The 24,849-nt window shown below is 36.5% G+C and overlaps 1 protein-coding gene across 1 annotated transcript in view; it reads left to right on the top strand.

Annotated features, from left to right (window-relative positions):
- GABRB1 (gamma-aminobutyric acid type A receptor subunit beta1) overlaps positions 1 to 24,849 on the top strand; it is a 102,552-nt gene that overhangs the window by 43,721 nt on the left and 33,982 nt on the right. The window contains exon 4 of the mRNA XM_056489746.1: positions 8,005 to 8,225. Within this exon, the coding sequence (XP_056345721.1) occupies positions 8,005 to 8,225 (221 nt within the window). The remainder of the gene's footprint in view (positions 1 to 8,004; positions 8,226 to 24,849) is intronic.

Genomic DNA, 24,849 nt, shown 5'->3' with positions numbered 1-24,849 from the left:
ACAAGGTCACAGTCCTCAAATGTCATTCCACCATTTCCTTTCATGCCTGCACATGAACAGACAAGGTTTTGTAAAACTCAGAGGAGAAGAATGCTAAAATATTCTGGACTTCAGCACAAAGCAGCATGTAATACCTAGAATAGCTTTCCACTGTAGTTGCCAACTGTAGTTGTCAAGTTGTAGGTGGTCTTGAGCATTAACTGGAGTCCTCAGGCACAGATAGACAGGTATGGGCCACCTGAACAAGCTGGATTTGTTTGGAGGGTTTTAGCAAGAACTTATTTTAGCTGTGTCACAGAGGAATGTGAGAGAGAAAACATGGTTTTCTCTTACTGCTGTCTACATTTGTATGTATGTTGGCTTTTATTAACATGTTGGTCTGTGGGCTACTTGGCAGTAAGAAACTTTTCTGTTGCTTTGTTTCCTCTTCAGTTGTTCTTTCTGAAACACCAAGTGTCCTCACTGGAGCCAGAGTATCAAGGGCACTGTTATTTGCTGCCTGTAAAAAATACATGAACACATTGAATATAGTTACTGCATATACCACTACATTTTCATTTCTTTACTCCAGCATTCATTACAATGACATCTTACTTGAGTGTGTATACCTCCTGTGCCATATTTTTTTCTGTTCTCCACCCTTCCCCTCATGCATCTTTATGAAAGTATTACCCTCTATAAAAAAAAACAAAACAAAACAAAACAAAAAAATAGCAGTTTCAAAAGAAAAATCAATTACCATGGGAATACATACCATTGCTTGTTTCCTGCTAAAAGCAGTTGATTGATCTTTCCAGGAATATGAATCATACCATGGACATTCTCTGATTCTTTTGTTGGCAACTTAGCCACTTAAGACAGACATGGTATTAAATTTGAACTGTGAAAGATGTTATACTGGTGTATCTCACTGTTACCCCAGACAATGGGTTATGCAGCTGGAGGTTTGAGAATGGTAGAGTAGTTTTACACCTTTCTTAAGGGAGCTTCCAGCATGGAGTGAGAATAACAGCAACAGATCTCTAAGCCTACTTTACCTGCTGCCTTACTTTCCTGCTAAATTTTGGCAAGTCCACTTCTAATCAAAGTGATCCATATTAGTTTTAGTAACATTCATCTCTCTTCCTTCAATATAAAGAGCAAATGGCACATTCAAGCCTTTCAGGTTAGCAAAGTTAAATAAGACAGAAAAAAGCAGCAAAGGACAAGGCAGTGGGTTATTGTTTTAAAGTTTAGAAGTTCTTACTCTTCGCAGGAGGTAAAACAGAACACACAAGATAAAATTGGGATTTTACCCTCCTCTGTGTTAAATAATAAAAAAAAAGTGGAACAGGACTATCATAGCAATAACCCATTTAAATGTCAGAATCATTTATTACTGCTTGTGCTAAGTTTTACTACTAAAACACTTAACAAAATGCAACAAAATACATAGTTTATGGTTGCAACTGAGAAATGTTTTGCTTTGCTCTTCCAATAATGATTAGGTGTAATTCTTATCCCGTTGCAGTTCAGGGGACTTCTGCTTTGACTTCAAGATGTAATACTGTGTCCCAATACAGTAATGCCTTCATTGCCAGCATTATTGAGTCTAATCTTGTTCTTGGCTGTGCTTTGAGCAATAAAGAGCATCATCATTACAGCTATATGGATTCCTGATAGATGTTTGCTTCTTTCTGTAAGACCCAACTGTGATGCCACATACAAAATTATGAAGTTATAAATGCCAACACTTTCCTGAAGAATTATCAGCACATTTGAACAATAAAAATGCAAGGCACTTTATTAGCAACTGAAACTACCAACTGGATCAAACAAAATTTAAAAATCACAGAATCATTTAGGTTGGAAAATACCTCTGAGATCACTTCATCCAACCTTTGACTGATGATCACCTTATGAACCAGACCAAGGCACTAAGTGCCACATCTTGCTGCTTCTTGAACACCTCCAGGGATGGTGACCCCACCACCTCACTGTGCAGTCCTTTCCAATGTTTAACAACCCTTTCTGTGACGAAATTCCTCCTGATGTCCAGCCTGAACCTACCTGGTACAGCTGGAGACCATTTCTTCTTTCCGTGTTGCTCGTTGCCTGCTGAAAAGACTGACTACTTCCTTTCAGGTAGTTGTAGAGAGAGATAAGGTCCCTCCAAGCCTCCTTTTCCCTTTTCTCCAGATTAAACAATCCCTGTTCCCTAGCTGCTCCTCATATGACTTACACCCCAGACCCTTCAACAGCTGGTTGCTCTTCTCTGGAAATACTCCAGCACCTCAGTGTCTTTCTTGTAGTGAGGGGCTTAAAACTGAACACAGCACTCGAGGTGCAGCCTCACCAGTGCTGAGTACAGGGGGATGATGTCCTGCTCCTGCTGGCCACACTATTGCTGATACAGACCAGGATGCCATTGGCCTTCTTGGCCACCTGGGCACACTCTGGCTCATGTTCAGCTGCTGTCAACCAGGACCCCCAGGTCCTTTTGTGCTGGGCCACATTCCAACCAATCTGCCCCCAGCCTCTAGCGCTGCCTGGGGCTGTTTAACCAAAGCATGTTTAACCTGGCACTTGGCCTACCTAACAAGACCTCACATAACTTTTTCTCCTACAGAAGTCTCACATCTATAAATGATCTGTAATTTTCTAGTGGAAAACATTATTTCTGCAAAACTGAAGTTTTCTGTGTGATCCTATTAAAGAACACCAAACAGCTTCTGTATGGAAAATAGACAGGTTTTGTCATTCCTGGAGTCCTAGCTTTCTCTTCCATTTTCTCTGTCAGAAGTGTAGTTCACAAGAACCACGGCCTCCTGTGAACCAGGCCAGGGAATACCAAATAGTTTGAGTACGTGTTCCTTCTCCCCTCTTCCCACTACTTTGGACAGAAGAGGAGAAGAACTGGATAACATATACAGAGCCAGTCTTCATTGAAAACAACCACAGAACACTGAACTATTTCCTCAGAAAGAAAAGTAAGTACAATTGATCCAGTACTGTGCCCCTAATTCGCTGTCTTCCTTGCTTGGCTGGACTGCAGACTTAATAAAGAGATGCAGCTCCCCTGACATTCTTAGAACAGAGCACGAGTAGAAACAGTATATTCTTCCTCCTTAATTTCAGCTAAAATTTTTCCCCCTAATTTCTCTTCAGTATCTGGAATTGAGCATCAGGGGCAGGCAAGAGGTGGAGGAGAACCAAAAACAGCCTGCAAAAAAACAAACAAAAAAACCCCAATATGAAACACACATACAAATTCCAAACATAAACCCAAAATCCCACACCCAAAACCCCACATCACCATTTGGATCCTCTTACCATAAAATAGCTCTTTTGCAGGTGAGAATATGGAGCTTCCCCTGGAGTTCCAAGGTAGGACAATTTACTTGCTGAACAGCTAACAGCTGCTTCTGGCACATTAACATTCTTGCAACATAGGAACAAGTACAGTTTTTTGCAGTTTGCAAATTTAGCATTTGCCATTCTTTCAAAACTCTGCTATTCCTATTCTTGTATCAGATAAACAGGGAAAATACTCTTTTCCAATTAATAAGAGTTTGCAGTCGCAGCAGGATTGACATATATTGCTTTTCTACATTTATGGCTTTGTTGCAGTCAATATTAATATTCTGATTATCACTCAATATTTAATTTTAAATTCCAATTTCAGTTACATTTGTCTTGATTAAGTTATAATGTATCTGAATTTCATTGCATCTCATTTTCTGTAAGGCTGCCAGATATGGTACTAGTGGATGGTTCCCAAGAATAAAATTTAAATTTAAGGTTGTTTGGGTGCAAAGCATTCATCCCACAACTACCAATTTACCCTGCTATCTATTGGAAGTATGACATTGATGCAGTTCATGTATTCATTTTATTGCACAGTGCCTTCATGTGCAAACTCATGTAGAGAGCTTATGCCTGATGTTGACCTGCAACAGCTAAATATTCACAAAATATTATTTGATTTGCTAACTTTTGCTAATAACTGCATCCACATTATTAATTTTTAGCTGTTAAGACTTTCAGAGTGTGCTTTGATATCCAGTTATTACTTAAATGTTTCACAATCTGCTAACCTGTTGTTCATTTCATTAAATGGTAACAGAGCTTAGATTAAGGCCACCTTGGAAAAGGGAAAAACAAAAGCTGATTATTACACATTAAAATATTCCCTAGTTTCTCCTTAAAATATGGAATTTGTAAAAGAAAAACCAACTACCAGTACAGCAGACATGAACTCATCTTTTATTCCACCAGAATCCATAATTCAACTGATAAACATGGTGAAGTACTAGTTCTGTGTATCTCAGAAAGTTAGATTATAATACAGCAATGTATTCCACATTATATTCTACTGTGCTGAGCTGGTAAGTCACAGAGTGGAAATTACCAGCAAGTCCAAATTCTTCAGTTATTTTAATGTATCTCTTCTGGTTTCAGAGATCTACAGAGGTTTAACAGGAAAGAAAAAAAATCTGTTATTATTGCATTATTACATTATCTCTACATATTGCACTAATAAATCAAAATTTGTCATAGAAAAAATGGAAACTAGACCAGATACACATCAAAACAGCTTTATTATTGGTGCTCAGATATTTTCCACTCTAAAGGTTCACTATGAAAATGTACGAGGTACTTTTGGAAAGCATAAACAGCACTATTAAATCTACTGAAATATCATGATTTTTCAGCAGAATGACAGGGGTTTTTTTAATTACAGTGCAGAAAAAAAATATTTGGTGTGTTTCCATAAAATGCAAATTGTTTTTAAAAACAAATAATTTGAAAGAACAGTTAGCTGCAGAAACAGATTCTTGTTTTTAATTTTACATTGGGCCCCGCTTTTTAAACTCATGAATAGAATTTTTTAAATATGAAAATTAACTGCAATGTGATTTATTTTCATATCTAGACTGATGCTTGAGATCTTGGGAAGCTTTCATAAGAAGCTAAAAAAATTCTGCTGCCAATTACCTCTACAGATGTGACAGATTCAGAAATTATTCATATAGCCTAGAGCTTGAAAGCACAAAATCCCCAGCAAATTTTACAGGGTAGAAGACAAGTAGTCATTGTAGTCATTAAATTCTCACTTCACACACACTATTGTACAATATAAAAAATAATACAATAATGTCCAAGATGTGTCAAGCCATATGGCTTGCCAGCCTTTAATACTTCACCAATGAGAGAGAAGAAAGATAAGACTATATTCCATTAAAAAATTAGAAATTTTAAACTATGAAATTTGGATTATTATAGCACAGCTCTAATTTGCTCTTCATTAAAACAGTTTTTGACTATGCTTTTTAAAATATGAACTTTCTGCAACAGGGACTCTCACAATCGTGACATCAGACTATTTTTCTCATTAAAATACTGAATGAGTAATACCCCCATATACTGAGGAATGAGGGAAAAAATAGGCAATTTGCTCACTTAAGAAACACTGAGATTCCTTTAGGATGAAGCTCAGATTATTTTCCTCATTAACACTTGCTGGTTTGCCATGTACTCCACAGTGTATCACAATTGCAGACCAGAGGATCCCTGTCTCTACTCTGGTGTTGCCAACAGCAGCATTTTGTGTAAAGCACAGCTGGAAGAAGCAAAATTTTTAACAGACTATGATGCTAAAAATAGCAACTCAGTTTCTTCTGGTAGTTGTAGCCAAGAGACAGGATTTCTTTTTCTTTCACTTGATCACATCCCTTAAGATCTCTTGTAGCTTACCATGGCTATTCTTCTCTTGGTTGAGCTTTGAGAACCATTGCATAGACACCACTCCCAATTGTTTGGATTTCTGTAGGACAGCATAACAATTCCACAAAAGCAGCCTGAAGGTCTAGTGAAAATATAAAGAAAAGCAAGAAGGAGAAAAGGTAATTATGTATAATCAGAATTTCTGTTCCATCTGTGCTGCAGGCTACATAGACTCTGCTGGATGAGGCAGAAGATGCAGAGGATACCAGGTGCAGCACTGAGGGTTTGAATTTTATCAGTTATCTCTGAAAGCTTTTCTACCTAAAGAGATTTGAAAAAGGGCAGGTTAGGGAATAGAAAAAATTTAGGAAAACTGCACCAAAATAGTGGTGGTGGGTAGGGATTTTGTTTTGTTCTTTCATATATGGTTGATTTTTGTTTTGGTTTCTAGTTTTTGTTTTCTCTCATCCAATTCCCAACTGGTCTTTGTATATGTATAAGAGGAACTAAGGGCAAACTTCTCTTTAAGTTGTACATTCAAAATAGTTGTTCTATTCAAGTTGTACATTCAAAAAATTACCTCATTGATGTTCATGGTCCTCTGTACCCCTATTTAAGGTAAATCACCTACTCAGCAAACTTCAGCATATACCTCACTGCATTACTTTGTAGTTCCAGGCTTGACCAGCAAGATGTTCTGACCTCCTCCTAGGGACCCAGGCCAGCAAAAAAAACAAACAAATCTTCAGCATACAACCTCTTGTGTCGGTTGTGGGCAGTAACCAATTTGCAGGCCTGAAAAAAGGCATATCTATGAAATCCTTGCAAATCTGGGGTCTGTGCTCACAGTGGATGTAATTGTCCTATCATGTATAACCACTGATCATCAATCATGATACTTCATCCATAAAGAAAACAAAACAAAACAAAAACCTAAACCCAAAACAACAACAACAAAAAAAAAAAAAAAAAAAAAAAAAAAAAAAAAAAAAAAAAAAAAACAAACACAGAAAAAAACACACAAAACAAAACAACACTTACTGGCTCAGGTCAAGGAAAAGCAGTATTTTTATTAGAATTTTCACTGGTAGTCTGTATTATAGCTCTGTTGGATGCAACATTTCAGGTAGAAAGTCTTTTTGAAAGGTAACAACACTGCTTTGATTTCATGGCAATGATACAATCTTAAGAAGGCACTATAGATGAAGAGTGTAAATTGTATCAGACAGCTTTTATGCTGTTTCTTCAAGAATTGGAGTCCAGGCTAGAGTTTATGACAAGGATAGAGGTAAGGTTTTCTATAACATAAAAGAAAATCTTACTCCTGACCAACTTTTTCAGTAATAGCTATGATTTTGATGCACTTCTACCATAAAAACATGTGACAAAGTGACCTGTCACTTGAAAATAGGGCTGGGGGAGGAAGATGAGGAAAACCAATAGTCCATATACTGCTGTTCTAATCATCTTTTAAGAAGTCTATGAGTTGCAAAGTACATGGGCTTTTCCACTTGAAAAAACTGACTGCCTTTAAAATCACCAGTTTCCCAGAAAGATATATACAAGAGAGTAAATCAGACCACAAGCCTTTAGAACAATTTCTTTTCAGACAAAATGAAAGCTGAAAGGCTATATAAATGGTATTTCAAGTTATAACATGATAGCTAAAAAAGGTGTTGATTTTCTATACAGTAATATCCAATTGGCAAGGAGAGAAAGAATCACATTTCCCAGGCTGAGACGAGATATGCCTGGCTATCTAATGTCATTACATCTGGCAATAGATCCAGCAGAGGCAGAATGGGAAGTTATCCATTATGTTCTGATGTCGTATTTGTTCTTTCTCAGGAGGGCTAGGACTTCCTGGATTATGGGGGGAATTTTTCAGGGTGAAGGGAGGGAATATCAGGAGAGAATATCAGAAGAATATCCTCAGTGCTATGCAATGCTGTTTGGCTGAGTTCAGCTAAACATTGATGTTCTCACATTAAAAAAAAAAAGAAAAATTAGAAACCAAGTTTGATCCACAGACTGGAGACCCAAATGTGCCATCTATTCCCTCTGGGTCAAGAGATTTTGAAAGCCTGGTGTAGTCACTGCTGCTGCTGAGTGAGTGTCAAGTTGACAGTAATATGAACAAGCCAAGACTCATGATCATGTCTGATGGTAACAATGCCCTGATTATCCTTAAATTTCCTATTGCTACTGATATTCAGTCACTGAGATTCATCCAAAAATAAACTTCTGGTCAGTCAATCAGCATGAAAATACAAAAAGCTCTTCTTGTTTCTTCCCTAGGACTACACCCTGACCATGTACTTTCAGCAGTCCTGGAGGGATAAAAGGCTCTCTTATTCTGGAATACCTTTGAACTTAACTCTGGACAACAGAGTGGCTGACCAGTTCTGGGTGCCGGACACGTATTTCCAAAATGACAAGAAATCCTTTGTCCACGGGGTGACGGTGAAAAACCGGATGATTCGCCTCCATCCAGACGGGACAGTCCTGTATGGCCTACGGTATGTTGGGGGGTTTAATGTCTGTGCTGGCAGAAGTGCAGGTAGAACCAGTGCCACTTCCCTATGCTTTTTTCCTGGTTTCTCATGCATGAGTCAGCACACACTCCATTTAGTCAACCACAACACACCCAAGGATTTTCCACAGTGACAACATATTTAAATATTATCCATATGCCTGAGTGTGGGTTTTTCTTAATCTGCCTTGGTTTATGACTGCTTCTTCCCTCCACAACTGCTTCTTCATCCAGTGCAAATCATACTCACCCCTGTACTTAAAAATATATCCTGAAGTTTGAACAGGCATGATCTAATAAGATACATAACTGTAAAATTAAAACTAAACCAAGTTATTTTCTATGTTGAGATTGCTGAAGAGCCTGAGTAGGCCTCTACTGCATTATTTTTGAAGTTAAGATAACTTTGCTTGGAAATAATATTGCCTGCCTGAAACAAACTTTGATCGTTGTTATCATTCAACAGTGAAAATAATGTTTGGAGAATATAAACCTGAAAGCATAGATTGGTTAATCAGAAAAGAAGTCATAAAACATAAAACCTAACTGAAATACCTCAAAATTGTGAGGTAAGATAGAACTAGTAAAAAACCCCCAAATTCTGCAGCAATCCAAAATGAGAACAATATTTGAGAAATATAATTCTGTTAGTGAAAATAGAATTTTTAAATGACCTCTTAGCCTATAAAAACATAATCTTTTAAAGCACAACACTAACCATGCAAAGAAAGCCTTCCACCCATCAGTTCAGGCTTCTCAAGAAACAGAAATTATTTAAAAACTATTATTTTGGGTAGTTATGAGTTTGCTTTTGAACTTGTCATATTCCCAGGAACTGCATTAATATTAATACAGCTGGATCTCTTTTGGTACAGCAAAACTGCTACTTCAATTGTGAAAAAAGAAAATAAGGGACCCTTGAGGAATTAGCTGTTAGAACAAAGGCTGTTCTTATCATCTGCTAAACTTGAGCATTTGAAGAATACATCTTCCTCTTTGCCTTCAGACCTCCTACAGCTCCTTTCAGTCAAACTGACTCCTGTGGGACTGTTTTTAGGAGAGGACTGTTTGGTCTGGTCTGACAAATTTTCAAAATCTTTTCCTCTTTTCTTTTCTTTTCTTTCCTTTTCTTTTCTTTTCTTTTCTTTTCTTTTCTTTTCTTTTCTTTTCTTTTCTTTTCTTTTCTTTTCTTTTCTTTTCTTTTCTTTTCTTTTCTTTTCTTTTCTTTTCTTTTCTTTTCTTTTCTTTTCTTTTCTTTTCTTTTCTTTTCTTTTCTTCTTTTCTTCTCCTCTCCTCTCCTCTCCTCTCCTCTCCTCTCCTCTCCTCTCCTCTCCTCTCCTCTCCTCTCCTCTCCTCTCCTCTCCTCTCCTCTCCTCTCCTCTCCTCTCCTCTCCTCTCCTCTCCTCTCCTCTCCTCTCCTCTCCTCTAACCAAAGAGAGAAACAACAAATGAGCAGAGTAAAAACTGAAGTTAAGATATGTTAAAACTTTTTTTCATGCAACAGAAGGCAGTTATTACACTAAACTTGCATCTGTTATGAGTGGTCACTTTATTCATGGTAATAAATATAGTAAAAATAAATATACTTCTGCCAGTACCTTTAACTCATTTGAGCATCAATGTTTTCATATTCCAGGTGACATATATGCCTCATAAGAAACCAAGCACGAGAAAACATTACAGAAAATGTTTTTAGGTAAAATTCAGAATTGCCTGTTAAAAATTTGAGCACAGTTCTAATCTAGTCTCACAAGCAGAAAAGAAATGCAGCACATTACCTTGATTTATCATCTGTGCAGTAGAGAGCATGAAGACAGTATCACCAAACCTCTCACATGGGTTGTGACCTGCGAGTTTCATTTTCCTTGCTGAATACAGAATATTGGCCTAGGATGACTTAAACAAGAAAAATAACACCAATTATGCTGCAACCAGAGTCTGAGTTCCTCACAAATTAGTCAGGACCTTTAACCATATCTCAAGAATGATTTAAATGCTTCCTTTCCCTCATGCCTCCTGTTCCCCAAACAGCTTTTCTGTTTTCAGTCCAGAGTTAATGTTTCTGTTCAGGCTCAGTTATGAAATTTTACTGCCTTCTTTAAACAGAAATTGGAACAATCATAACATCTCTAAATTGCCTGTTTGCTTGCACCCATGTACTCAGCAGTTTGTCATTGATGCAATGTTCAGCCTCAACAGAGCTGAGGAGAAACAAACCAAGGTTAACTATTTGGCTTTACAGATGAATAAACAAGGGAAACATGCACATAATACACTGGAGTGGTTTTAGATCATGTAACAAAGCATTATAACCTCACTATGTCTCCATTATTGTATTATTTCTGTGATAAACTCAACAGTCCCTTTAGCTATTTTGTCCAGTAACTTTCAGCTGCTATTTCCCCACAGTTTAAAGAACAATGTGTGCTGTAAACTTGTGCAGACAGAGAGTACTTTTAATCCTTCTGCCCTCTAAAATTGTGCATTATTGTTGTGTCTCTTGCTTCAAAAGGCAGTTCTATTAATTGTTCACAGTAGTAAAAAATGTGTACCATTACTAACCAAGTAACTCTTTCATCCTTACACACAAATGCATTTAACTCCATGGTAATATTTCCACTGAATTTCATTTCAAATATGCCAGGAAAGTTGAGTGTCATTGTTAATTATTATCTACCTGAAGATCATGTTTCTTCAGTTTCTGTCAAGTACTTCCACCAGCAGCTATTATCATTTTCTGTGGTATAGCTACCTGCTTCCTGAGAAAAAGAAAAAAATCCCTTTGGGTCAATGTGCAAACCTGCAGCACTGTGAGGCTGGTGTACAGTGCCAGCCTGGAGCTGGTACAACAGGTAAAATACTGGTTTAATCTATTTTTTTTCTTGCCCATTTTTCCTTACCCATTTTCTCTCATTACTTTTATTGCCTGTTCAGGCAAGATTCTCTAGAAATCTTTCCCAAAGCTCCAGAATCCTAAACCAATACATACTGTTGCTTCTTTTGCTTCTTTCTCCACCTTTCCCAAGTAAGATGCTAGACATGTAATATGTCTTTGAGATATTTAAGGAACCATTAATAATTTATTGTACTGAATTCTGTAATCAAATTCTTATGTCATGATGTCAAGAATGGAAGCTCTGATTTAAATCATCCTTTCCTAGTATTTTATGCCACCTTTTAATTCTTCTCAGATTATCACTAGCAGAGAAATGACACCGTGTTGCTTTGGAGACATCTGTTCTTTTATCATGACATTGCCTCACAATAAACAGCAGCATTTCATGTGTATTGGAAGGAGCATATCCTTCAGGAGAACTAGTTGGTAAAAAGTGTAAAATGCATTCAGCAACACCCTTACACAGACTTCTCTCTCTTCTGATGTTCAGACACAAACCCACCTTTGATTAGAGCAATTCTGTGTTTCAAGGTGGGGCACTGTTTTTAGAGTTTTGTTTCCTTCTTTACTTGCTTTTAGGGGGTAGGCATTAAATGAGAAAGGAATTTTTATGTGTTTACTAGCTTAGCTTTCTCCTCTACACACTGTAAAAGCTCAGATGCAGATGTATCCTACAATTGAATAGTTTGAAAGAAAATCCTCACAAGCTTTTCTCAGCTGAGCTGTGTACCTCCTGTTGTTTCAGTGTAGCCAGTTAGATACACACCACTGAAGCAGCACATACCTCATCTGCCTACTCTGGAAGTTAGTGCTTAAGTTTGCATAATGTCATAATATTTGCTTTTTCCCTGTAATACTAGATTTTTAACACATTTCTTGATGCTTATACTTTGCAAGGAACACCAAATGGACATATACAGCTACAATCCTTACTTGTATTTTTGAATGAAAAGGCAAAAGCATTTTAAAAAGCACTGCAATTTATCTTATATAGCTGGTATATATTTTAGCAATACAGATTATTTAGTATATGTTTTATATAAGGCTATATACAGATACATAAAAGAAATCTATGCTGAGTTCTAATATGTTAACATATTTTAGCATATTTTATTCATTAAGCGTATTTTTTCAGGTCCTGAGCTTCATTAAAAAGCCATTTTAAGAAATCCCCTCTAATGATAAAAATTTAAAAGGGACAGTAATTAAATCTGTACTTTGCTGCAGATGTCCAACTTACTTACTATTAATTTTGAGCATGCTGAGAACAATTAATACTGAAGGACAAAATACAAGATTTTAGCTGCCTAAAACTAACCTCACTCTCATTTCATTTATATTGATGTTGATTCATAACATCAGTGAAACAGTTGTTCAACCAAAATTCAGAGGAGCATAGGATGAGGATCAGTCTGTACCATTTCTGTGCAATAAATGTATCAGGCAGGTAAATAAAGGTCCATGGGAAGACAGCAAATATTTTACCAGACCTGCTCCAAACTATTAAATGCACTGAGATACAAAAGAGGGGAGAGTCTTAATTTAGGTGTTCTCTCAAAGAGAGAGCACTTTGATTGCTGTGGTGAATTAAATCAGTGCAGGATTGCTCCTCACACAAAAACCCTTAAACACTTCATGTGGTACCAGCCAACCTTCTGCATGCTGGAGCACAGAGCAGGCATGGCCTGATGGCTCTGGGCTTTTGAGCAAGGGGGTCTCTGAGAACTGCAGCCCCACAACCTGGTGACACTAATTTTCCTTTTTCACTTTCATGTTGCTAGTAAACAAGCATTTGTACAGGCTTTCAAATCTTTCCAGGTAGTTTCTGCTCAGAAACCTTTTTTTACTTTAATGAAAAATGTAGTTATTTTTAAAAATTTTATTGCACTATGACAGATTGTATACAATACACCATCTAGTATTTACATTTTAGTCTGGCATGCTCTAGATACATTATTATCATATTATTTATATGTTTTCTCCTGATCCTTTCTGAAATACATTTCACTGATCCTCTGATACACTTTCATCACTTGACTCTGAGCTCAAATTGTCAGCAATCAAATGCAGTGTTTGTAAGTAATTTTACGATAAATTTAAATCCATTTTTTGAGGACAGTGCAAAGATGCAAATAATAATACATTGAAAATATTTTCAGGTAATATATTTTCTATATAATCCTCACTCTTCTATAAATATATCCACTGAAAAAGAGGATTAGCCTTTCTTCTCAAATATCATCGGCCTGGCTTAAAAGTAGCTGCAAGAGAATTCACAATCTAGAAAATAGGCAGAGTAACACAGCAGTCTCCAACCTCAATACTAGCAACATGTCCCACTGACAGAAACACTGGCTCCAATTTTTGAAATTCTGTTAGAAAAGCATATAACAAACTCCCAGATGCAAGAACAACAGAAAACAGTTACACAGAATAAAACCCAAACTACTAAATAAAACACAAGCAAGCACACAATTGGAAAAAACACACACAGGTCCTTTCTAGAATCAAGTCAGTAAGAATATACACTCATTACACTTAGCTTCTATTTGAAAAAAAGTGCTTAAAACCAAACCAAAACACATATAAATTACTTATGCTTATTTAGTGCAAAACTAAATGTTTTCCACATATGCAAAGTGTCTGGCTCTTCACATTTATAAGAAAATGCCAAAGATATTTTTTTCCAAGCCACGTGCATAAGAATAGGCTTGGTTCAACCAGGCATCAGTCATCCAAGAAGAAATATATATATGCCCTCTTATACTGCCATCAGTTCTATACACCAGGCAGAGGAGTTTATAGTCTGAGAAGATAAGTTATGTACAAAAGGTAATCTGACATCCCATGTATCATGGCAAGAGCAGAAGAAACCTGGGGAAGTTTAAACTCTTGGAACTTCTCAGGCCTGGGAGGTTTAACTGTCTGCTGCTCTGGTGCATGCTGCTGATGTCTCTTTTAGCAGAGCCTCTCTACAACCTCTGAGAGTGTGGTCACAAGAGACTGCAAATGCAGCATTTTTCACAGCCTTGAGATAGATGGATTTGTAGACTATGTGAGACAGTGTGATCAAATGACTATATTGGAAGCATAAATCTACTTCCAGTCCTGTTCCTATTATATTTGTGTAAATCATGGACCTGGAAAATAAATCTGATGTAGAAAACTTAATAGTTTGAGGTTTATTAGCAGATATGAGGTGTTTCAAACTTGTTTCTTAGTTTGTTGATAAGTCTTTTTAGAAACAAAAGACAGTATATCCTAAGGTTAGCTATTTTTTAGTAAAAATATTAGAGCTAATATTTAGCAGGTTTTAAAAGCTTAGCAGTTATGCATTGAATTACCCATAAATTTTCAATGCTGCATTTATAAATTTTAATATATCCTGGCCAAGGGACAGAAAGAAAAATTGCACATATTTTATTGTTAAGAATTTAGTTCAAATAATGTCTAACACATTTCCTGTTATTTTCTTCTGTCAAAAACCATTTATGGAAACACCTTCGAAGTCCAATTTAAAAAAAAATCTCTATTTTTCAGTCCTGAACTATTCTGCAAGAAATATTTCCATACCTGAATAAATGTTTCTGAAGAAATACTTTTGACAAATCTCTAGTCAGATTTTCATATGGAAAGAGGGGAAAGAGTAAAAGATGGTCAGAATACTTCCTAAGAAATACTCCATTGACCCCAGCTGGCATAATTTCAAATACTTTTGGCTACTGGCTTACTTGTCTTGTTACAGGGTCTCCAGCTGCTGAGTCTTTCATTGAAAGTGGTAAATGGAAAAGCTATAAAATTAGTACTTTTAAACTTTTGGCAGAATTCTAGAAAGGTATAGCATTATTCCATTTTTTAAATTATTTCTTTACATGAGACTAATAATTCTGCTCTTCATATAATTTGATAATACAGGGTATACTTTTAACCCATCTACAGAGAATTACTGAAGTGCATAAAGATTCCAAGATGTCTCTCAGATGTGTTAGAGTTAAGCCTAAACTGGCACAAGACCTGTATCAGATAGGTTTTGAAAACACCTAAGACAAAAATTTCAGCTTTTCACTGTCTACCTTTGGATGCAAGGAAAAGCAATTCCTGCTGAAACACATCAAGATGAGCCAAAAGAGTTCAGCAAATAAAACCTGCTTTGAGTAAAAGGCTTAAAAAGAAAAAATTGAAAAAAACTACTCTAAGGAGTAATTTAACTCAAATTCTAGAAAGTTTTGAAATACATGCTATAATCCAAGTGTGGCCACCGAGTGTGTATTAAGACTGCTACCGTTTTTTGTGTTACCTGGGAGCCCCCTGCTGGGACTCTGTCGTGAGAAAACAAAGAGAAGGGTTTTGTTTTGAAGGTGTGTCACAGATGTTTCAGCAATATTTAATTGTGCTATATATAGTATGTTAATGCAACCTTGTTTAATTTCTCATAAGCAGATCACTAGAAAGAATATAGCAGATGCATATGCTAGTTAAATACTTTAAAATATCTCTTATTCTCAGAATTAATGATAATACAAATGGACAGCCTATCTGCTAAATATAAGGAATTCAAACTGATGAATGATCTCTGTGGTTATCATTAAAGAAGATAGAAACAGAATTAGGTTTATTCCATTTGATTAACACATACACAAAAAAAAAACAAAAAACAAACAAACAAAACCTCAGACATTTCAGGACTGCAAGAAGAGCAAAATACCAAAAATAATCATTATCTTTTATGGAAGAATATTATTTTCATTGCACCACTTAATTTAAGTGAAAAGGTATAGGAAAGTTTTCAGGCACAGAAGCTCCACTTTAGGTCTAACCAAACAAATTTCAGGCTAAGTACATGTTAGAACAATTGCAGTAACTCACAGATCATCAGTATTTTCTTTCCTGAAAAGCTCATCTAAAATATTTCAACCCATCCTGTAGTCACTGCCTCCTCCATTCTGCCAGGTACAGCCATTCAGAGCTCTGTGTAATTAAACAGCCTGGGTTATGAGCAGCAGCCTCTACCACAAGTATTTTGTACTCATATAATTTCACTCTTGTGGTCATGAATGATACAGGCACAAGGTTTCGTTTCCAGATTAATCTTTGAGGATATTTTGTAGGTCTCCCTATAAGCTGGAAATGTTTTCTCAATGGCAATGGAAGTTTCTATCTTCTGAGAGCATTGAGGTGATGGCTGTTTGATATATATGTATGAGCTTTCACTCACTAGTGATCTTTTATTCCATTTTTAATTCCTTTTTTCTGTTATTTCCTAATGGCAAAATGTCAGGCTTATGTTTAAGATGCCAGTGAAAATATCAAAGCATTTTCTTGAGAAAAAATCAAAGGCCTGCATGCTCACAAGATTATAAGTAAATCTGCCTGAGTACTGCACAGTGATGTTCAGGACTTTCTGCTTTCATGGGGAATAACTCAATCTGCTGCTATACTCAGTCACCTGTAGGAAATTTTATCAGTATAAGCAAATTATTTGCTAAATTGAAGAGCTATTAGCATACTGAAAGAGAAAGTCCTGGCCATAGCAAGAGGAGTTTAAAGATCAAAGGAAACAACTTATCACAGTTCTTCTCAGTATGCCAGATATGCACTTATTTTGTGTAAAGGTAACAATATGTAAAATGTATATGTAAATATTTTTCCCTTCCAGAGCATCTTTAAATTAGATGCAGGAAGAATGTATGAAACTAGTAGAAGATGCAGTATATGAACTTTAAAATGTAACATTTCCAAACCCTTTTTTAAACCCTTCTCCTATAAAGGTTTCAGACTCCATCTTTCAGTATAAAAGTAAGATGTCCATTGAAGGAAAAGAAATCATTCTGTGAAACCACTGGACACTAAACCTTAGCAGTAATATGTTATTTAGCTACTAGACTTGAGAATATTAGCAAAATATTATGCAGGATGGTAAGTAGAGGGATGAGAGTTTTCCAACCCTACAGGTGACACAATGTCTTTCATAGTTTTCTGCATTTTTATTAGTTTACCTTAATGAAAGGATGCCCATGTAATTTATTATTACTTACATCATCAAAACAGTTCAGGGAAGAACTTCTGAACTATGAAATTCAACAGAAAATATGACACAGTAGTCAAGTAGCAATGCCTTACTGTATTCCCTCTTGTCCTGTGAGAAGAAAAAGATTAAAAAGAAAGAAACAACACAAAGTAAGAACTTGATAGCACAAACAACCTGGTTTTTATCTGAAAATTCTCCTTAACTATTCTGAAAACATAAGCAGAAAAGTTGGTCTGTTTTATAAACTTCTGTCTTAATTCAGTATTTTAACATTACGGTAAAGAGAATCTCTTCAACTAAGGAGATTTTTATTTGTTCTGTCCTTATGAACACTGCATAAATAAAGACACAGTAGCATTAGAAAAAGCCTATTGTACAGTGCTCTTAAATCTAAATATAGAAGAAACAGGCACAACAACAGATACTGAGTGTGAGGAATTACACATCAGCTACTTGTAGAAATCAAATGCAGACGTGTTGCTAGGAGAGAACAAAAGCCTGCAGAGTCTGAGCCTGCAGAATATTAAAGATCACAGAATCACAGAATATTCTGGTTGGAAGGGAACCACAATGATTATTAAAATCCAACTCCTGGCCCTGCACAGGAGTCAGACCATGTGCCTGAGAGCACTGTCCAAATGCTTCTTGAAAAAGAAAAGGAACAAGGTGAAAGGAAGGCCTGATACAGGTCAACACCAAAGCCTGAGCCAGGAAAAAATACATAATTCTCTGTCCTGATACTTAAGGAGCTTAGGAAAACAAGCCTTGTCCTCATTCTGCTCATGGCTTTGGAACATGAAACATGATAGTTTTCTTTCTTTCATTGAGGCTTTGTTCCTCTCAGCTCAGAGCCAACAGAAGAACCATCTCCACATTGCTCACTTTTCACCATGCAACCTTCTGTGCTTGCACCACCATTCAAACACAGCTAACCTGCATGATTTTAGTGAAAAATCAAAGTGTTCTTTAGCCAGACTTCCTCTGACAGTACTCTGAATGCAGCTAATTAATGTGCAAAAAAATAATCTATGAAAAAGTACCAAGAGATTCCATTCATACCTTTTCTTGGATTTCAGATACTAAAACCTGCCAGCCCTTTAAGTTGCTAAGCATTAAAAAGTATAACTGTACTGCATAGCAAGGCTCAGAATGGGCTACCTGAATTTAAGGACTTAGCTGGACCACTTACTCTTCTACTTTAACAGACCCACCTTTCTGGCTGTCCTGTATTTCATTCATTTGAAAAATATTCTGCCACAAGAAAAAAATAGGATTCTGAGTGGATTCTGAGTAGAACCAGGAAATCCTTTCATGATACTTTTAAAGCCAATGTACATGTCTTGAAATTGAAATTTTTTTAAAAAAAGAGAAGAAGAAAAACCCAAACAGATGAAATAAGGTGTGCTAAGATATCATGGGGAAAGCATTTATACGTCTGTGTTATATATACAACATACACATTTCTTTATATTGGGAAATATATATTTTAATTCCCAAATAATATGTATTTAATTCCTGAAACCATACTGTTTATAATAAATCTGAATACTCTGTTATTGAGAGATGTTCAGGTTGCAGAGGAGTAGTGACAGATGTTGTGCATTCAACATGCTACTCAACTATATATCAGTCTGCTGGATGGCTGATGCACACAGAACTCAATGAATATAAAAAAGCACCAAGTACCATGGTGTATAAGAGAAATTATATTTTTGATATAAAGAATATCTAAAACCAAATAAGCCAGTATGAAGCATCAACATTGGCATAAGTTATTCTTACCTCTCCAAATACAAATTGTTAAGCAAATAAATAAGCATGTTCTACTCTAGAATCACTTACAATTTTGTGTCTTGTTTTTCCCCAAAAGACACTTTTGGGATACAGAGCTGCTACCCACCTTGTAAGACAGCTGCCACAGAAAGACAAAAACAGTGAAAATATTCCCCCCTCAAAAGATCCAGTTACAAAATATTCACCACCCTACCCATTGAAAGTTATCAATACTGCTTTAGTTAACAGACCTTTCAGGATAAAAATTGTTCATTGGCATAAACAACGATTTTCTTTTCAAACTGGTAAGCAACTCAGATGAAATCTGCATGTGACTCATCAGTCTTGGCAGTCAGGAGAAACTGAATGCTCTAAGTACAAATGAGCAGCTCACTCTCTGGGGCTCACTCTCTTCTCTATCTTATGCAGGCCCAGCTGAAGAACTGGGTTAAAAGGACAAGCTCATATAAATAATTCATACAGAGAAGTCCACATATGTGTGTGTCTATATATATATATATATGTATATATATATATATATATATATATATATATAAAATCTCCTAATCCACACTGTGCTGGTTTAAGGAGGTCTCTCCCAGACTCCTCCAAGTTAACCATCACCATTTCCCTAGAGATTTCAGATCTCTAATGGATGCTAACAAAGGTTGCTTTGGTGAACATTTCCTAATCATACTTCCTAATCAATTTCAACCCCTTGAAATAGTTGCCCCTAAGCCAGATTAACTTCCAATCAACAAAAACAGATTCACAAAGACAATTCAGTGTGTTGTCACATCAGTAACTCGGCTGGTAGACAATAATGGATTTTAGTTTCTATGGAAGGAGAAAATTAAGGATGAAAATTAGAGGATGGGACTGTCTTCATTTAGTGCTGCTGCACCTGTGAAGGGAAATACTGCTTAACAAGGACAGAGAATTTTTTTCATTATCAATCAGTTTTCTACACAAAAAATCACATCATCATTCCTCTCAAGTCAAAGATGTGCAAAAAAAGCAATCAATTATTTTTGTTCATGCTTTACACTGCCAGCAGAACCAATATTTTGGCCAAACCAAAAATCCTCTCACTGAAGTCCTAATACAAGGTTTTTGTTTCACTTTCAGCTCTCCAAAGGAGAGCAGGGTAGATTAACTGCAGCAGCTCAGCTTCTTCAGAGGTGCTCAAGTTTGCTCACAATATATGTATCAAGACATAATTGCACTGCCAGCTTTGCTGACTGGAATTATTAGTTTTCATATTCAGCTACATGTCTGGAGCAAATGAGGTGTACTTACTGTCTGGACAGGATGGAAGAACATGGGTAAACAGTGAATACCAGAGACCTGAGGAAAACCCTCAGAAATCAACCATGCTTTGTATTAAGAATTGCTTGACTGGTCTGTAAAGGCTTGATAATCTAAGAACACTTTAAGTGACAAAAGCATATTTTAGTAAGTATTAGGTCTTAGAGGCAGTTACAAACAAAGCAGTGTCATACCATAAGATGCCATTTATTGCTGCTCTCTTTCCTGGGTGGTAGAGGTCACTTATAGATTTCACAGGTGAGCTAGTTATAAAGAAGCACAGCCATATAAATAACTACATATTCAAGTGGAATCTCTAGTTATTTATAACTTTTCCTTTGCCTCAGGGCTCTTTCTGCTTTTCAGTTTTCTTTCTCTTATTACAGGACCCCTATAAAAAATGCTTCCTTCCCCTTCCCTCTCTGTTGCACTCTCCTAGGAGCTAGTGTAGTTTCAAATGATGTACAACATAAAGTCCTAAAAATCTTGAGTCAGAATTTTCTGCACTTCATTAGTTACTAATTTTCTGTATAGCTAAAAAAAGCAGGGCTCACCCACCATCAGCAAAACTCCTAGCAGTGCATGTCTCAAACAGATGCTTAACCTGATCAGGCATCTGCTTCCCCACCCAAAAAAAAAAAAAAAAAAAAAAAAAAAAAAAAAAAAAAAAAAAAGGAAGATGTGAACAAACAAACAAAAGCCAGAAGTATGTCTGAAACCACTGGTTGTTTTGACCAAGTACACCCTGAAGCATTCCAAACCAGGCTGCATATGGAAGATGTTGCCTTGTTTCCACTTCTGCCAAAGAAGGGGGGACAACTGAACATGTGCATGTCTTTCTTTTACACACAATAAGTATGCTGGTGTCTAATTTTGTTTTATTTTGAAATAAGCAACAAATAACAGCAGACTTGTATTTTCTCCTGGGCAGGGTGTTTCAGTCAGTGGATGTCATCTGCACCTTTCTAGCATTTAGTCACTTTTAGCTGGTTTGCATAGAGGCATTTAAAAAATTACAGATTTATCACTTTTTTTTTTTTTTTTTTAATTCAAGCTGGATTGAAAACCGTTATCTAACTTTATTTCTCTCTTGGACCTTCCTTTATGCTAAGCACTTCCCATCTGGCTCACTCTTTTTCTTTTTATCTTGCAACATACTTGCACTGTCAAACTAAATTTACTACAAACTAAATTATTTGTAGTAAATTTCAGCTCCAAATCTAAGGCACTTTTTATTGAAGTATCTTGTTTGCCCTGGTATGGTTATAGCCCTCTTGGGGATTTATATTGAAAAATTTATTTTCATGGGTTTATAGCTGTGCAGTAAAAAATTCTCATTGCACTGAAATTTGGCTTAGAAGAATCAAATACAGAGCTTTTTTTTAATATTGAAAAGGCTACACTCTAAAATTTTAGTGATTTTTTTATTTTTTCTTGATATTTACAAGCATCTTTGTTCTTTCACCATTCATCTTCACTCTACTCTGAACTATTTCTAATGCACTACATTGAACAGAATGAAGGTCTTACTTTAAAGAGTACATATCTGGCTTTAGGTTTTGATTTTAGAAGCTTCTGATTCAGAGCAACATATTTTCTCATAGACCTTTTGTCTTGCCACTTCTCTCCTCCACTTACGAGCTCTCCCTTTCCCATTGCCTCCTATTCCCACTGCTCTGCTGGAGCTTCAGGCTCTCCCCCTGGGAAAGGAAGAAGCCAGAAAGTCACTTTGTCTGCATTTTGGGTAATTTCCCCACCCCATCCTTACTTTGTGATAGTACTAGGCAGCTATTTAACTATGTAACTATGTGACTGTCTTCTGAAGCAGAGTTCTGGCAGCTGAAAGACTATCCATTACAGGTTTAAGCAAAAAATTATGAATTTACTGACAGTTACTTTGAGTGTCAAGGTACATCGCCCAGGACAACTGAAATGTGATGTCCCCTTCCCCAAAATATGCCCACAGCACTCTAATTGCAAATTATGTAACTTTTGAGGCACTCCTACTTTGCACTGATAACATCTATTTGAATTCAGAAGGGAGGTCAAATGTGGGAATGATACCATCAGCTTACATTTTACAACAAAAATCAGAGTAAGGGACAGAGAACTCTGTTTGAAGACATGGTTCTTAGGCAATATTGTCCTATAGATCACAACACCATTATCTGAACCCCTTCACCACAAAACCCATAAAGCTCCAAGTGCTGTAAGAGATTTCTGAACCTGGAATACTTAAAGGAAGATCAGCAGTGACCTTTTCCAGTAAACAATGCTTCATCATTCAGGCAAACAAACAAACAACAAAAAAACAGCAAAGGAAGTAAATACAACATGTAAGGGGAGGGTGTGGAAAGAAACAGCAAATGGATAACAGAAGATCATCTGACCATTGCATAGCTTTGTAGGCACAAAACAGATGTGATAAACCAGTGCCTGGATCATGTTAAAGAATGCTAATTGAAGCAAACTCAAGAAGTGGCCACAACAGCAAGATTAGGCACATGCTTACTCCAATCAACACATCCCACATCAGACCCAGTAACTGTTTGGGCATATAAAGACACAGTCACAAACCATTCTTTCTCTCCTTGGTGAATGTCACACTGTGCTCACTGGCTTGCTCCTGCCTGAGACTGTGTACCACAGGATTAGCTCTGCTGCTGAGAGAGACATTCTTTAGGAATAGAGTTTTGACTCTTCCAGGACTTCTGTCTCAGACAAAGCTCAGGCAGCTTACCAGCAATGAGCTGACCATGGCAATTCCCTGGTGGTGAATATTCCCACTGACATGGGAATAACTTGACAAAATTCATTGTGTGGGAGCACTGCCTTCATCAGTTGTTCATCATCATTACTCTCTTCTAATATGGTGCTATTTAACTAACTTTAGGGCTGACACTGAGCCCAACTGATGAACAGATTCTAGAACAATAGTAAATTCAGGCAAATTCTGCCTCATTTGTCTTGGCAGCTGTTGAGTTGATATAATCAGATGGAAATAAGTATGGGATAAGGAGTGTCTCAGAGGACCTACAGGACAACATGGCAGCACAGGCAGACAGCAGTAGCTTTTGGGGAGGAAATATGTGAATGGAAAGAGCAGTAGGAGCAATCATGTTTTCATTAAGTTGTTCTTTTTTTAAACATTTTTATTTCAAGCCAATGCAGTTGATTGATTTGACACCCTGCAGATTAACTTTTCATGCCTGTCTTTTGCTTGAAAACAGACATTTGTATTTACACCTCAGAGAAAACCCAATATTCCTCCTCTACATCTGACAAGTCTATTCACTCTCACGACTGTTACTGGCAACAGAAGGAAAGGCAAACCCAAAATGATTCCTCCAGGTCTCAGCACAAATCCATGACCATTACTATGCTACAGCACTAGTCAGTTCTACTGTAACTATCTCTTTTTTTTTTTTTTTTCACATGCTAATGTACTCATATCTAAAACTAAGGACCCAATATTGCACATATTTTGGCTTAGGACCCAGTATTGCTCAGGACCCAGTATTGTAAATTTTCTCTCAGCCTCTACTGAGATTTGTGAAAGCATTATTATTTAATCACCTTTTGGCCCTTGCCAATTTTACCAATACTCGTAACTCTTTTTTTTAAATAGAATTTAATATACTTTAATGGAATTTGACAAGACAAGCAACACACAGGCTGTGGAACATAGGTTTCCCAAGTAAACACAGCATTATATTAAAAATCCAATACCAAACCAATAATGTTGATGCTCAATGTAAACCCTTCAAGGAGGCTGTTCCAGGCAGTAGAAGTTGGGCATGTTTGCAGGTGCAGAGATGAAGTTTCTCCCAGGGTCAAGCACTCAGGCTGTGCTTGGAAATTGATGTGTCAGCAGGTATAACTGCAAACCTTAGACATGGCCTGGACCAAGAAAAAAAAATCAGAATAAATGTACATTTTCTTTTCTGCCTTCCTCTATTCCTTCAATAACTCTCCTTACAAGACATCCCTCCTAAATCTTAAACATCAAGATTCTTCCAGGTTTCAGAAAAATTAAACCAGTTACACCAGGAATATGGATCTGGGTTTTGATGTTCCTAGGGGACTAAGTTCCATGATACCTGTGAAGTTAGATTAACACTGATTTAATAAAATCCATTTTTTACCTGGAATATGAAAGTCTACTTCCAGCATGTACTAGAGCCATAGCACTGCAATGGTTAAGAGAAGCATGGTTATTCTTTATCTGATGAGAAGATTTCATTTAGTTTTTAAGGAAAAAAATTAGTCCATCCCAGTTCATATCTTCATGTACATTTATAATTTATGCTCTGTTGACTGACAGAAAAAGAACAAACATATTAAAATTTGATACCTGACCTCCAAATGAAGGAAATAGTTCACAATAGAATTTGCATTGTTTAGCTCTCATCATCTTCACACTTAATTATTATTGCTGTCTTAAATATTGCATCTGTTTCTTGTCCAAGAATTGAGGATCAGCTTTTTGACAGTATACTGAGGGAATTATCTAAGTACTGAACCATAAATCCACTTCCTGTTTTCATTCTGAACTTATTTTAACTGCTCATTGATGATTTAACTCAAAATACTTAGGTTTAACAT

Source organism: Oenanthe melanoleuca, chromosome 4, assembly GCF_029582105.1.
Source record: "Oenanthe melanoleuca isolate GR-GAL-2019-014 chromosome 4, OMel1.0, whole genome shotgun sequence".
NCBI classification, from domain to species: Eukaryota; Metazoa; Chordata; class Aves; order Passeriformes; family Muscicapidae; genus Oenanthe; species Oenanthe melanoleuca.
This window is presented reverse-complemented; position numbering and strand designations above follow the sequence as displayed.